The sequence below is a fragment of the Xiphophorus hellerii genome, chromosome 7 (genome assembly GCF_003331165.1).
Source record: "Xiphophorus hellerii strain 12219 chromosome 7, Xiphophorus_hellerii-4.1, whole genome shotgun sequence".
Lineage (NCBI taxonomy): Eukaryota > Metazoa > Chordata > Actinopteri > Cyprinodontiformes > Poeciliidae > Xiphophorus > Xiphophorus hellerii.
The window spans coordinates 1,500,982-1,516,833 of NC_045678.1; the positions used below are offsets into that span (position 1 = coordinate 1,500,982).

General features: G+C 42.7%; 1 protein-coding gene and 2 long non-coding RNA genes across 4 annotated transcripts in view; 1 reads left to right on the plus strand and 2 right to left on the minus strand.

The window, feature by feature from the left end:
* LOC116722872 (contactin-associated protein-like 5) overlaps window positions 1-15,852 on the plus strand; it is a 209,399-nt gene that overhangs the window by 172,202 nt on the left and 21,345 nt on the right. For both annotated transcript variants that reach the window (XM_032567239.1, XM_032567238.1), the window contains one exon: window positions 13,137-13,270. In XM_032567239.1, coding sequence (XP_032423130.1) covers window positions 13,137-13,270 — 134 coding nt within the window. The remainder of the gene's footprint in view (window positions 1-13,136; window positions 13,271-15,852) is intronic.
* LOC116722875 (uncharacterized) lies at window positions 2,295-3,108 on the minus strand. The gene is made up of 3 exons (XR_004339850.1): window positions 2,866-3,108; window positions 2,470-2,775; window positions 2,295-2,388 (listed from the first exon to the last, which is right to left on the minus strand). It is a non-coding gene; the product is annotated as an uncharacterized LOC116722875 (long non-coding RNA).
* Window positions 7,446-7,968, minus strand: LOC116722876 (uncharacterized). Its single transcript, XR_004339851.1, has 2 exons — window positions 7,621-7,968; window positions 7,446-7,539 (listed from the first exon to the last, which is right to left on the minus strand). It is a non-coding gene; the product is annotated as an uncharacterized LOC116722876 (long non-coding RNA).

Here is a 15,852-nt window from a genome sequence, read left to right on the forward strand (position 1 = left end):
TTTTCCACTGAATTACAATTCCAACAAGTTTATAATAATTTCCTACATGAAACAGAAAAAACAAATGTATTGAATATTTTCTCAGAGAAGATTGACATTTTTTTTTACCAAGCGGAAGAATATGATTTTAGAAATGGTATATACAGATTTTATATTTTCTTAACTGGTAGACATTGGGTAGTAAATCTGCTCAGGGTAAAAGGACTGAACTAACTTGGTGCTTCTCTAGTCAATATCTAAAGTCTAACAGAGACTGCAGGAGGCAAAGCAGTTACACTAACACATCTGAGCAAGTGGAAGTGGAGCTGAAACATTGAATTCAGTGATTGCCATGTTGCTGTACTTACAGTAGATGTCTAATGAGTTTAGGAAGAGTGGAAGGTATCAGCTGTCACGTCTTCCATTAATCAATTGAAAAATGATGCCAAAGGCGGCTACATATTTCTTAATTTCAACAAAGATCCAAAGAATACCGGATCTGGCCAGGGTGGTGTGGGTCAGACAAACATTAGACCACAACCAGAAACGTCCATATTGGGGATCAAAATTACAGATCCATAACTGTTGCTTCCCTCCTAATCCTTCCCTTCTAACTCTTGTCATTTTTTCTCATTTTATCCATCCATACTTTACACTAATAACGCATAATCAACACAGACCACTGCTGATTGTCAACACTCATGCAACTTCATCATGAAAATGATGTGAAAGCAGGAGTCTATTTATTGAAACTAGGATACAGTCTGTGCTGATGCAATATTGTCAGGAAGTGATAGAATCACTGTCATGTTAACTGGCTGTTATGTTGTGACTGAAATAAGCTGCATCTACATGAATAGTGACTAATCTACACTTCTCTTCGTTGATTTCTTAATTACTGAAGTGAGTAGTGTCTGTGTTTATATATCTTCAGCGGTCTGCTCCTGTGTGCACTGCAGCCTCTCACAGATGAGAAAACAAATCGACAGATGCAAAGCTGCCCAACATTTATCTCCTGCTGTCATATAAAGACCATCAGCTCTCTGACCACAGACATTTCAATTCAAGTCAAGTGAAATAAAATACTATAATCACAGGGCAGAAAAGATAAACAGGTTGTTTGACATTTAAAAAGCTTCATGCAGTCGGTACATTATTGTGAAAGGTTAATGGTAAAGACAGTGGAGTCCTGCCTATATGATGTGCAGCAGGATTTAGCTCCTGACATTTCTCTAATGTATTTGCTGTGTTTTTTAACATGTTTAACATTAATCATTAAACATGATCCTAGTACAAAAAGATATTTTCAAATAATGACTTCATAAATTCATTTAAAAAAGCTATCTACATATTTCTAGACCTGTGTAAAAATGTAACTCTCCTGCTCCATTTGTTAAAGGGGCAGTATTTAAAATGGACTTTTTTGAGCTTTACATGATAATGTTATTTGTTCATCAAAAACATACCTGGAGTGTTGCTTTGATTCTGTCAGGCACGTTTGAGAAATCCTTGAATCTCTCGTGGCAACCAGTCAGAGTCTCAAAACCAAGCATTTCCCTCTCCCATCCACGTCCCATATGGAGCTAAATTGGGACCATAAAGTGTTAAAAAAAAAATTGCAACTGAAAATAGAAACTTGAAACTGAAAAAAATGTCAAAACTTCTTTTCAGATTCAAAGTTTTCTTTTTTAGTTTCAAACTTTTGGCCCTGGTTTTGCCTTAAGACATGATCTCAAATGACAAGGGAGCTCACTACAACAGATAGACAATGGCAGTTGCATTCAGGGACGATGGGAACTGGAAATGTCTTTCAAACATCTTCCATATTCTATGTGGACTAGGAATGCTCCGATCAGGTTGTTTCTGCCGATTCCGATACCGATGGCCCATGAGGGCCGATCACTGCCGATCATTGATACCGATCACATGGTTGTTAAGTTTTCTCTTTAGTAATAAATGCTACTACATGATCTGGAAAATGCAACCAAAAAATCACCTAATTTACACAGACATGCAAATACCTGCAGGTACAATGCAGCAAGTTTTCAGTCAAAAAGACAACTGAAAAACCTGTCATCAGTAATACAATATTTAACACTAAGACTCTCAGCAGCCTAAAACTATACATGAAGTCAAATAAAATATTACAATACTGCCTACATCAACATAATGAAAAGTAAACATTCATTCAAAGTCAAATACAGGTCGCATTACAGTAAACAATCCTAATTTATTAAATCAAAACAGTCTGTGAGTGTCATGATGGGTTTAAGGTTTCTAGCCCACATGCAGAACACAAGACAGGAGAGTTGGAATCAGTTTAAGTGATTTATTAAGATTACACAATTATCAGAAAGTGTCAAGGTGGTCTGGTCCAGGGAATCAACGGTTACGGGCAGCAGTGGTTCACTGCGAGGGGAAAAAGCAGACTGGTGAGTTCAGGGGTCGTGGGAACATGGAAATCTCAGATCAAACACAGGTTGTTCTTACTTGTGGTGGTTGGATCTGAATCTTGGAGGGTAACTGAGTATGTCCAGGGTCTCGGTCTCTTAGTGGGTCCAGGAACGACGGAGGAGTGCGGCGGAGAACGGACAGGTAGGCTTGGGTGCAACGGAGACACAGAGGAGTGGTTTGGCCGCCAGCCGTGGGATCCAGGAGATACTTGCAAACAACGGAGAGGTGAGTCTGGGAACTCGGGCAACCAGTGGGTACTTTCCACGGCGTCACGAGGGAGGTTCTGAAACCAGGAAAACTGCCAGGATCTAGTCAGCGGGTCCAGAGTGTCAAAGGGATCACCTGAAGGCAACAGAGAAACACAAAAGAATCACTGGAAGGCTCAAGGCAACGAGGAACACAGGGACAGGGCTCAAGGGGGCTCAGAGGTACCGTGACTGGCAAACACTCAGGCGACGCTGGACTGGCGGTCAACTCCTAAAGTATGCTCCACTGATGAGGGTAATCGATGACAGCTGAGGATGATGATGACACCACCGCACTCCAACCGGAACCTGTCGCCATCTGGTGGTAAGAGGTGGAAAAGGCGCACAGGAAAACCCCACCAAGAGAACCAGAGAACCCCAGAACATAACAGTACCCCCCCCTCAATGGTCGCCACCTGGCGGCCTAGAAGAGCTGGACGGCAATGAGGAGCGAAAGTCGGAGATGAGAGAATGATCTAAGATGAACGAACCAGGGATCCAGGAACGCTCCTCCAGACCGTAGCCCTCCCAGTCGACGAGGTACTGCCAGCCGCGACCTCGCCGACGGGAGTCCACAATCCGGCGGACGGTGTAGGCAGGATGACCATCAACGTCACGGGGGGGTGGAGGGGGTTCGGCCGGAGGGCAGAGCGTACTGGTCTGGACGGGCTTAATCTGAGACACATGGAAGGTGGGATGGACGCGGAGGGAGGCGGGCAGACGGAGACGAACAGCAGATGGACTGATTACGGCTGCGATGGGGAACGGACCAATATAGCGGGGAGAGAGTTTCTTGGAAATGGATTTGAGGGGAATGTCGCGTGAAGAGAGCCATACCTGTTGACCAGGGGTGTATAAGGGTGCGGGTCTCCACTTACGGTCAGCCTGGCGCTTATTACGTTCTGCTGTTTGGTTGAGGTTATGGATGATGGTGTTCCAGACCTTATGGCAACGGCGAATGTGGTGACGGACGGAAGTGACTGAAATATCTTCTTCCTCTGAGGGTAGTAGAGGGGGTTGATAACCAAGGGATGCTTCAAACGGTGACATACCGGTAGCTGCTGAAACGTGGCTGTTGTGAGCGTACTCCACCCAAGGAAGGAATCGGGATCAGTCGGAGGGGTTGGTGGAGGTGAAGCAGCGGAGGGTGGTTTCAAGGTCCTGATTGAGCCGTTCAGTTTGACCGTTGGTCTGGGGATGAAAACCGGACGTGAGTGAAACAGATGCATTGAGAGTAGAACAGAAACTTCTCCAAACCTGGGAAATGAACTGGGGACCTCGGTCTGAAAGGATCTCTCGTGGGATACCATGGAGCCGGAAAACGTGCTTGACCAGAAGTTGTGCAGTTTGGAAAGCTGTGGGTAATTTATGGAGGGGAACGAAGTGGCAGGCCTTGGAGAAATGGTCGATGATGGAGAGGATGGTGGTCATGCCCTTGGAAGGAGGTAAGCCGGTAACAAAGTCTATGGCTATATGGGACCATGGTCGTTTGGGAACGGGAAGAGGTTGTAGGAGACCAGACGCTGGTTGATGAGATGTTTTATTTCTGGAGCAGGTGGTGCAGGCTTGGACGTATTCACTGACGTCTTTATGAACAGATGGCCACCAAAACTTGCGGTTGACTAGTGCAATGGTGCGGCTAATTCCGGGATGTGCTGAAAACTTGGAAGCATGGATCCAGCGAAGAAAACGGGCTAGGACTGAGACCGGAACGAAGAGTTTCTTGGGAGGACAGGAGTCGGGTGTAGATTCAGCTAACTGAGCTTGTTTAATGATGTCTTCGATCTCCCAGGTAACGGTGGCGACTGTACAGCTGGGAGGAAGAATGGTGGCCGGAATCTTCTCGGAATCATCAGGTGAGTAAAGGCGAGAAAGTGCGTCAGGTTTGACATTGCGGGACCCCGGACGATATGAGACGGAGAGGTTGAACCGGGAGAAGAACAGTGACCAGCGTGATTGATGTGGGTTGAGCCTCCGGGCAGACTGAATGTAGGACAAGTTCTTATGATCGGTCCAGACCAGAACTGGATGCTCTGCTCCCTCCAGCCAATGTCTCCATTCCACCAGGGCCAACTTAATGGCCAACAGCTCCCGGTCTCCCACATCATAGTTTCTCTCTGGAGGGGATAATCTGCGTGAATAGAAGGCACAAGGGTGAGTTTTATTGTCACGAGAGGAGATCTGGGATAAAACTGCACCGACTCCGGTGTCTGAGGCGTCAACTTCAACGATGAATTGTTTGGATGGATCTGGCTGAACCAGGATGGGTGCGTTGGCAAAGAGGGCCTTGAGGCGTGAGAACGCCACTTCTGCCTCCGGAGTCCAACTAAAAGGGATCTTAGACGAGGTTAGAGCAGTTAGCGGTAGAGCTGTTTGACTATAGTTCCTGATAAAGCGGCGGTAAAAGTTAGCAAAACCCAGGAAGCGCTGGAGCTGTTTGTGGGTTTCAGGTGTAGGCCATTCCAGGACTGCTCGGATCTTTTCCTCGGTTGGCCGCACCTGCCCGTCCCCTAATATGAAACCCAGGAAAGAAACGGACGACTTGTGGAACTCACACTTTTCAGCCTTGACGAACAGTTTGTTCTCGAGTAATCTTTGCAGGACCATGCGGACGTGGCGTTTGTGTTCCTCTAATGTCTGTGAATAAATGAGAATGTCATCCAGGTATACAAACACAAAGATGTTCAAAAAAATCTCTCAAGACATCATTAACCAGGGCTTGGAAAAAGGCGGGTGCATTAGATAAACCAAATGGCATAACGCAGTACTCGAAATGGCCAATAGGGGTCTTAAACGCAGTCTTCCACTCATCACCTTGCCGTATACGCAGAAGATGATAGGCGTTTCGTAAGTCGAGTTTGGAAAAGACTGTAGCGCCCTGCACAGGTTCGAAGGCCGATGATAATAATGGCAGGGGGTATTTATTTTTAACTGTGATATTGTTTAACCCTCTATAGTCTATGCAGGGTCTCAGGGAACCATCTTTTTTCCCCACAAAGAAAAACCCAGCTCCCAGGGGAGATGATGATGGGCGGATTATACCGGCTGCCAAGGATTCTTTAATATATTTTTCCATAGTTTCCCTTTCGGGACGTGATATATTATATAAGCGACTGGTGGGTAACGGAGCACCAGGCAGGAGGTCTATAGAACAGTCATAAGGACGGTGAGGAGGGAGAGAAAGAGCCTTGGATTTACTGAACACTGGAGCGAGATCGTGGTATTCAGATGGGATAGCGGAGAGATCAGCTGGATCCGCCTTCTGTGGCTCTGCCGGTGACGGACCTGGGGGAACAGCTGAGCGGAGACAAGATGAGTGGCACAAGATGGACCAGGATTCAATGTTCCTTTCGGACCAGTTTATTTGTGGGTTGTGAAGTTGTAACCAATGGAAACCTAAAATTATGGGGGAGTTGGCTGACGGAAAAACAAAAAATGAAATAAACTCACTGTGGTTACCAGAAATGATGAGGTGGATAGGCTTGGTTTTATGTGTGATTTGTGGCAGCATCTTCCCATCAAGGGCGGTGACTCGCAGCGGAATAGGTAGTCGTTCAGTCTTTATTTCCATTTGTTTAACCAAGGATTCATCGATCAGGTTTTGCTCGCAACCAGAGTCGACAAGGGCGGAAAAAGAATATGACTGGGTTTGGACCATGATAGTAGCGGGCAACAGTAAGCGAGGAGAGTCTCTTTCGCTGGGATGGTCCGCCATCCTCCTCGCCTCTACTGGCGGACCGGGAGGTTTAAACGGACCGGGCATTTGGCGAGAAATTGACCTGGAGAACCACATTAAATGCACAGGCGGGCACAGATGCGCCTCTGGCGTTCCTCCGGTGTCAGGCGAGTTCGTCCCACTTGCATGGGTTCGGACTCCTGTGAAACTCGGGGCGGAGAAACCGCTGAAGTGGGAGCGGAGCCACTGAGGTGTTTAAATGGTTGGCTCCTATGACCCTGATCTCTAGTACGGGACCGGATCCTGTGATCAAGTCGGATGGTCTGGCTAATTAGCTCTTCTAATGTCCTTGGTTCATCACAAGTAGCCAACTTATCCTTAATATTTTCATTTAGCGCGTTATAAAATGCGCTCTTAAGTGCGGCTGGGTTCCAGCCCGTAGCTGCAGCCTTAATGCGGAAATCGACGGAGAAATCTGCCACAGATCTACTTCCCTGTTTGATATTCCATAGCTCTCTGGAATTAAAAGACTTGTCAGCGTCTTGACTAAACACTTGTCTGAACTCCTCTATGAACACATCGAATGACCAACCATAGTGTGCCGGATCGGGGAATCGAGGTTCGGCCCATAATAAAGCTCGGCCCGACAGCAAGGAAAGGACGTATGCGATTTTGGAACTGTTGTGAGAAAAACTTCTCGGGGAGTGATTGAAAGTGATTGAGCATTGCAGAAGAAAACCATTGCATTTACTCAGCTCACCTGTGAATCGTTCGGGCATAGGTGGACGGACTTCAGAAAACGTGGGTTGGATAACTGGAGCTGGATCAGGAGCTGGATCTGGATCTGGAGGAGAAGTCTGAGGGGTAGAACCTCGAAGATAGCGGGTTAATTCAGACAACTGTTGGTTTGTTTCAGTTTGGATTCTGCTTAGCTCTCTTAAGGCATGTTCATGGGTTTGTAATAATGATTGTTGTTCTGATAATGCTCTCCGGATTGCGTCTGCTGGGCTGATTTGTAGGCCTGAGTGTTCTGTCATGATGGGTTTAAGGTTTCTAGCCCACATGCAGAACACAAGACAGGAGAGTTGGAATCAGTTTAAGTGATTTATTAAGATTACACAATTATCAGAAAGTGTCAAGGTGGTCTGGTCCAGGGAATCAACGGTTACGGGCAGCAGTGGTTCACTGCGAGGGGAAAAAGCAGACTGGTGAGTTCAGGGGTCGTGGGAACATGGAAATCTCAGATCAAACACAGGTTGTTCTTACTTGTGGTGGTTGGATCTGAATCTTGGAGGGTAACTGAGTATGTCCAGGGTCTCGGTCTCTTAGTGGGTCCAGGAACGACGGAGGAGTGCGGCGGAGAACGGACAGGTAGGCTTGGGTGCAACGGAGACACAGAGGAGTGGTTCGGCCGCCAGCCGTGGGATCCAGGAGATACTTGCAAACAACGGAGAGGTGAGTCTGGGAACTCGGGCAACCAGTGGGTACTTTCCACGGCGTCACGAGGGAGGTTCTGAAACCAGGAAAACTGCCAGGATCTAGTCAGTGGGTCCAGAGTGTCAAAGGGATCACCTGAAGGCAACAGAGAAACACAAAAGAATCACTGGAAGGCTCAAGGCAACGAGGAACACAGGGACAGGGCTCAAGGGGGCTCAGAGGTACCGTGACTGGCAAACACTCAGGCGACGCTGGACTGGCGGTCAACTCTTAAAGTATGCTCCACTGATGAGGGTAATCGATGACAGCTGAGGATGATGATGACACCACCGCACTCCAACCGGAACCTGTCGCCATCTGGTGGTAAGAGGTGGAAAAGGCGCACAGAAAAACCCCACCAAGAGAACCAGAGAACCCCAGAACATAACAGTGAGCATAGCTAGTTGTTTAGTGCTGGTTCTGATTGGTTGTTTCTGACCGACCAGTGTAATTTTGCTGATCACAGTGAGAACAGTAACCCTAGGGAGGAGGGAGAGGAGCTCAGTTTTTTTCACAGATTATCTGCCTCATGTTAGGACATAGCGAAAGTCTCAATACATATGTAACTTAAAAAATGTTTTTTAAGTTACATGCTGCAGCTTTAAGAAGACATTTGATGTGAAATAAAATTTTCTGGTGGAGCGCAAACGGCGCTACATCTGTGAAATGTTACTTCTCAGACACATTAGATACTTGAGCAGTTTAGAGAAACAGCCTGGCATGGGCTGGCCCATCGCTGCCGTACGTCTGCTAGTCCACCATGTTGGACGTGGCCTTATGAATCTGTAAAACCAGTTACTTGATTGTATTAACAACTGGAACAATGGGCCTGGAAAACACATAATACCGCCCCTTTAAATCATGAATCAACTATGAATTTTATCATAAAAAGTAATCACAATCATGTCCCACAACCAGGCTTGATTACTGCTTGATCTGTATACAAATATTTTAATAGATCTTGCCTGACAACATGAAGTAGACTAAAGGATCTTATAAAGCAACACATTATTTCACAATGCAAAAAAAGTGAGAACAGACTAAAATGATACTAGCATCTATTGGTCTGGAAAACCTTTTGGAAGGTCTTTGTTTTGTTGCAGCCATTGTGAAACTAACAGACAAAAAGGTTGCTGTTTTAACAGTCAGACATGGTGGTAGTAGTGTGATAGTCTGGGGCTGCTTTGCTTCTTTAAGACATAAATGACCTCCTGTGATGATGGAATCATCATTGTGAATTCTGCTGTCTAGTTCAAGGGGAGAATATCCAAATATCAGTTTGTGATCTTAATCTGAAACAGGTCTACCCAGGAATGAGTCAAAAACATTCATTTGGATTCGGATTAGACGTATCGGAATCTGGACTTAAATCCATGCTGTGGGTTGGCCTGATATAGGTATGTAATACCAGAAAAGTCTCTAGCAGATAAAATGAATTAATTCTTTAAAGGGAAGTGGGCCATAATGTGTCCATAGTGATGTTAAAGACGCACTGCCAGTTATCAAAGTGCTTGGTGGCTTTTTTTAATCACCAATTGTAGCATAACCAGTTACTAGATTTGGGAGGCAATAAATTTTCCAAAAGGAACAGATTAGTTTGCATTAGTTTTCCTCTTAACATTAAAATCCTTATTTTTTATTTACTAATGTTGTCTTTGTCTAATATTAATTCTTGTTTGATGGTCAAAAGCATTTAGTTGAAACAGAAAGCAACATTAGAAATCTGAAAGGGAGAAAATCCTTTTTTTCCTACAGAACTTTTTTCATTTAAAAGCGAAAGTATACATTCATGGATCCTTTTATCAGGAGGATATCTGGAAGTTTGTCTAAAACAAGACAATTTCCTCACAGAGATTATTCCAAGTCAGTATGTAAAGCTGTATACACCGCACTGCTGGGATTTCTAATCTGCCTCGTTGCTCCCGGTTCTCTGATTCTGTGTTCCAGGTTGCACATAATTCAGGATTCTGCTTCGGCTTCTTGATCCACAAGCAAAGCTGTTTAATCAAACATGCTTATGTCCATGGTTCAGTAATTTTTAAAAGCATACTTTAAATTTAACACAAACAGTTTTGATAAGGCAGAGTGGCAAATATTCAGAAAGAAGTTACAAGAAGATTGTTACTGACTCCAGAAAATGTTTATCTCTGATGTGAGTTACAAACATGATGAAACTCTATTTTCTCTAGTCCAGCACAGCACAGCCAACCATGATGATCTAAAAGGTAAAAATGAAGCTGAATTACAGTGACTGGAACAGGTTGATGCTTTGGTCAAACAGAACAACTGCAGAGCTTTTGTGTTTGATGCCATTAAACTGTGCAGGTGTTTTTGATAGAGATGACAGAGAGTTCAACCCTGCTGTGACAGCTGGACCAGCATCCAGTCAGTCATTACGCTCACCCTAACCAACCCACAGCTTGTTGGTGCACCCTTTGGAAAGATGTACTTTAATTATGTTGCATTGACAAAACTATTAAAAATAATACAGCTGTATCTGGAAATGCCTGTGTCGTGCAGGCCGTGTCTCATGTTGCTCAGAGCACACATCTTTTCTTTGATTTTGTCCCCCTGATTTTGAATTTTTACTCGTTGCTTATCACAAAAAATACCTTCACTCTCAAACTCAGACAAATGTGTCGTCATGGTAACCAAATGATCTTGCATAATTACACTGGAGATAGCTTCTTTGACTGTGAATTGGTCCACTTAACACTCAGAGAGTTCACTTGGAGGCGGATGGAGATAGTGGGGAAAATAGAATCCACTCAGTGTGGAAGGATCCAGCTGTAATCCTCCTGAACTCCAGTTAACACGATGGATAATCAACAAACAGAAGCCCATTCAAGGACACATGCAGAAGCCCAGAACCCATTCTAATCTTTATGTAATAAGTCAATACTGAAAGAAAAACATTTCTATGCTATAATTAAATGGAGGTGGTTTACATGCGCCATAAAGATGTTTGATGAGAAAACGGAGCTGTGGGAGAGGAGGGAGGTTGGCAGATTAAAAAGCCTCTCTGGATTCATTTATGCCGCATTTTGTAGCATTGATATGTGAACAATCCCACCATGTTCAAAGACACAAAGAACTTTTTAATTTTCCATGAAGGGTTCTGTCATGACTGACAGAAAATAACAGAAGACCCAGATGATTTTAAAATGACCAGCTGACCAGCCTGTTTGTGTTTAAATACAGTTTTTAAATCATGTGTCCTCAGTTCTTTGTCTGTTCCTTCTCCTGTGTCTTCTTTTGAGATAAATAAATATGAATAATGAAATCAACTCTAGAATAACAAATGTGACTGGCAACTTGCTAATTATAAGCTGAAGCAAATACAACTTTTTCAACACGCACACACACCCATATATATACAGTATATACGGTATATATATATATATATATACAGTACAGACCAAAAGTTTGCACACTTTCTCATTGAATTCAATGAGAAAGTGTGTCCAAACTTTTGGTCTGTACTGTATATATTTGCCATATGAACATGTTCATCTTGTAAAAAACCTACTCAGAAAGATGAAGCAATGTAAAATAAAGTCCGATGACAGATGAGACACAGGTGCTCCAGCGGCAAAGAGCAGGAAGCTGATCTTCCATCTGCTGCCTGAACAATGCTTCAGTCTCCCCCGCAGGTTTGTGTTTATAGGCAAATGAAAAGATTTGACCTCTATGCTTTCGCTCCTCCTCTGCATCTCTTCCTTCATTGGATTTCTCATGGCCTTCAAATTCTTTAGCAAAAAAAAAAGAGTGGGAAAAACCACTCCACTGTGCTTCACCAGAGCTATCACACTGTGCAGCACTTTTCAGAGGTAGGCTGTTGTATTTGTGATGCTAGTTACTTGCTGTCAGCCTAGTGTCCCAGCATTTTCTGTTTCTGACACATGACAGCCCTCGAAGCATTAAGCTGCCACTGTTTAAGCTGTATCCACACTCGACAGCATGATATTGAGTGACATATGTAGCACCTTTGTGCAGTTTTTAGCCACCCTCCTAATCCACTCTTGTGTGTTAAAGCAGAACACCCGTGTCCCTCAGGCCTCCGTAAACAGTGAAGGGCAAGAAGACACTTTATCCACGGTGACCTTCATCTGGTGGAGCACTCTCAGTATCTGAAATGAATCACAACACAAAGCCCTTCACTTACACTCTGGGAATTGTAATATTGACCCAGCTCCACTTGACAATGCATAGCTTTCTGACTCTTTGATCTGGCAGCAGCTGTCTGAGTGTGTGCGTGTTAAAACCAGGAACACTGAGCACATATCGACTTGTTCAGTTCTGAAGTGAGAAGCTATGAGAAAAATATTTGTTGACTTCAAAATAGGTGGAAAGTATCTGATATTTTGCTTGAAGGAACACAAACTTATTCTGAACTCTATAAGTAGACAGTTCATAATAACACAGTACATGCTAAGGAGTTTTGGAAACAAGTTACTACTTTCTGTGGACATGTAGTCTGTAAGTTTAAAAAGCTAATAAGTTCATTATTAAAGCATCTTTTATAAACAAGACAAATCAAAAGACTTTGCAAATGCACATAAGGCCAAAGGTCATATCAATAGGGGTTCATATTTCATTCTTCAACCTGTCTACTTTGATGCCAAGGGAAACCTTGATATAACAAAATCAATCTCACAAATAGAATGCCATCCCCATATAACATTTCTGTAAGAAATTAAAAGCTAAGCTTAAAATAAATGAGTTTTTATATGCAAAAGTCCTAAGCTGAAACCTTTAAATCGTGTTTCTGGTACACCCATAAATCTGATTCAATGGATGACAAAGCTGCTTCTCTAGGCCCACTGCAGAAAATCTTAGGAATTTTCTGCTGCTCACTAACCTCCTATTCTTTCAATGCTGTTTCAGAATGGTGAATCCTCAATTCCAAAGTCACCAAAAATCTCGATATTAGATATTGTAGAAATGGCTCTTACTGACTTCTGACAGATTTAAATTAATGAGACTCTAGCTTAGCCTGCCCATTTGTCCTTCAAAGGGTTAAGAATATTCTGAACTTCAGAGAGGAAGTTTTGTACCTTTCATAAGTATTTGTTAACGAACAGCAGATGCCTGTTTCCTGCATCTCAAAGGGTTTGAGTTTGGTGACAAATGAGGAACAAACCTGTTTGAAAGAAGTGTTTGAGAATCTAATTCTCTGAAGTTCAAAATAACACATTGCAGTTAGCACACTGAGTAAGATGATAAGTCAATTATGACAAGGTGCTAATGATTTCTGCAAAGATGTGCTACATGTTCATACATGTTTTTTTCTGTTTTCTGTCTAGGAAGCCTTCAGATCTGGTATCATCTTCAGACAGAGAGAAGTCCAGATGTGTTCAATCCTACCCCCAAAAATCTGGCAGATGGGCGTCTCCATCGAATCAGAATCCACAGAGTTGGCAAAAACCTCTATGTGCAGGTGAGTAATGAGCATCTGTGTAGTTAAACTGCAGAGCTGTAAAATAGAATCTCTCCTACTCAAACACTTCCTTCTCTTTTTACTGTTTCACTAGCAAAGACCACACCACAAAGATATATGTTTAAAGATTTATTGATGGATGGATGAGGAATCAAGGGATGTATGGATGAAGGGATAGAAGGGAGTAATGATGAGGGGATGAAGAAATGAATTGTTAATTTGGTTATCTGGGGAGAATGATGGAGGGTTTAGGAGGTGAAGACTCTATGTAGGGGTTTGGTCTTTAGGAAACAGTACCTCTTATTTTCCCAAGCCTGCATAGGACACCTCAGAGGAGACCTGCAGCAAAAAAGGTAGCAAAGCATTTTTTTATGAATGAAGAAGGATGAAATGAAAGAGACAAAGGGTAAGGGAGGGCGGGGTTGATGAAACGTAACAGACTGAGATGAGTGGGTGAGCAGATTATAAATAGGCCGCCTGGAAAATTAGAGGTGCGGTTTGGGCATGGCCCAGCTCCCGAACTTAACACATTAACTCTATTTGTCACACTTAAATGTTTCAGATCATCAAACCCATTTTAATATCACACAAAGATAACATGACTAAAAAAGCAGTTATAAATTCTGATGTCACAAATTATTGAAAAAAATAAAAACTGATTGCATTGCCAACGAGAACTGTTATCTTCAACTTTGCGATAGCCAGAAGTGAATCTTTTATGTCGCTGTGGAGAAATTTAATATAACTCTTCTTTGGGGAAGTAGCCAAAGAAGACTGTCAGCCAGACTGTCACACTGCCCTCAATAAGTTTGACTTCCGGTATGGTGTTCTTTTTTTGAAATGCTGTATCAGTTATGTAAGGTGTTATGGAATACACACTCTCCAAAACTTTCCACTTTTATCTTTATATAGTTTTGGGAAACTATTCTTTGCCGAAATTCTCCCAAAACTATTGGGGGTCATCAAGCTGTTTTTTGGGGGGTTTTTTTGGAAAATACAACATGGGCCTTGGTGTTATAGAATTTTCCCATTGGTGCCATTTTTGCTTTCTCTTTGACCATAACACTGACTTTATCTGGCCTTAACTGAAATCAGGCTTGTGATGCTTCAGATGTTCTGGGTTCTTCTATGACCTCCTGAATGAATCGTTGATGCACTCTTGGAGTTATTTTGATAGGTTTGTCCCTCCTGGAAAAGTTCTCCATGCCTTTTCCATTTGTAAGTAATGAGTCTCAATGCTGTCTGCTGGAGTCCTAAAGCCTTAGAAACAGTTTGTAACCCTTAGAGATTGAGAAATTTAAGATACCTTGATTATCATCTATTTTTATATATCTTAAGTTTGGTTTATGAACTTAAACCTCAAACTCGAACTTAAAATTGAACTTAACTTAAGGCTAAAAGATCCTTTGTAGGATCTTTGCTGTCAGATCTGTTTTTAGTGGTTCTACTACAACGATTGTCTGGTTCTACGGGTTAGATAGTATTTAGGTCTTGGTGTGGCTAGAAGAATGCAACAAAAATAGACAGTTTTTTCTTCATTAAATAAACTAAATAATAATAGCTTTTTAAATACATTATATTTTCCAGAAAAATGAAAATGAATTCATATTATGATGATCTGATATATTAAGGTAAATAAGTGAGAAAATACTAGTGGCCTTTATTTAACAACAGTTTGACATTAATAAATGTGAAGAAAAAGGGGAAGCATGGCCTTTGTTACTGAGTTTTGAGAACGTAGCCTCAGTTTGTGGTGCTGCTTCTCCACCACTGACTCATGTGGTGCCTGGATGTAAAATCGGCTTAGTTGAGAGTTCTACTATCTTTTTTTGTCATTCTCTCATCAAAAACTTACTGGCAGCGTTCCCTTGAATCTTTCATGCATGTTTGAGAATTATTTAATCCTCCATGGCAACCATTCAGAGGTGTCTAAACACTTGCTGATAACATGTGTTGCCTATTTATCCAAAGCCTCACCTAAGCTGCAGTCTCCAGTCAAGTTTCTGCCCCACAGAGCACCACTATCACACGATTCCCCCATTCAGCTCCTCCAGACTAGTGGCAGCAGCAATTACCAAACACCTGGTGGAACTGCGAGTCTGCTGAGCTTGTCATGTTAACTACTTCTCAGTCCAATGCTCCTAAGAACAGTTGTAAACAGAATAATGTTGGAACATTGTTATGATTATGTGCTATAGAAGGAGTGCGTAAAGAGACAGAGGCCCAATTTCAAGGTGTTAAATTGCAAAGTCAAATTTCTTTTAAATCCTGTTTGATTTAAAAGAAAGGATTTGAAGCTAACATGGTTACGTGGCTGTGCTAAAAAATGGCACTATGTGCCTGGAAAATACATAATACCGCCCTTTTAAGGTAGATGGGGGGGGTGTTGTAAAAATTACATGGGACCATAATCACACAATACAGAAAAAAAAAATTCTGATTCAAGGCAGAATATTCTTTGAAAAGTACTTCACCAAACTATTGTAACTTTACAAAGAAAACACAAATGGGGTTTACGTCATGTGGCTTTGAAGTCTTTATGTGTTTTACTACAGTCATTCTTCCACTCCAGGACACTCAAG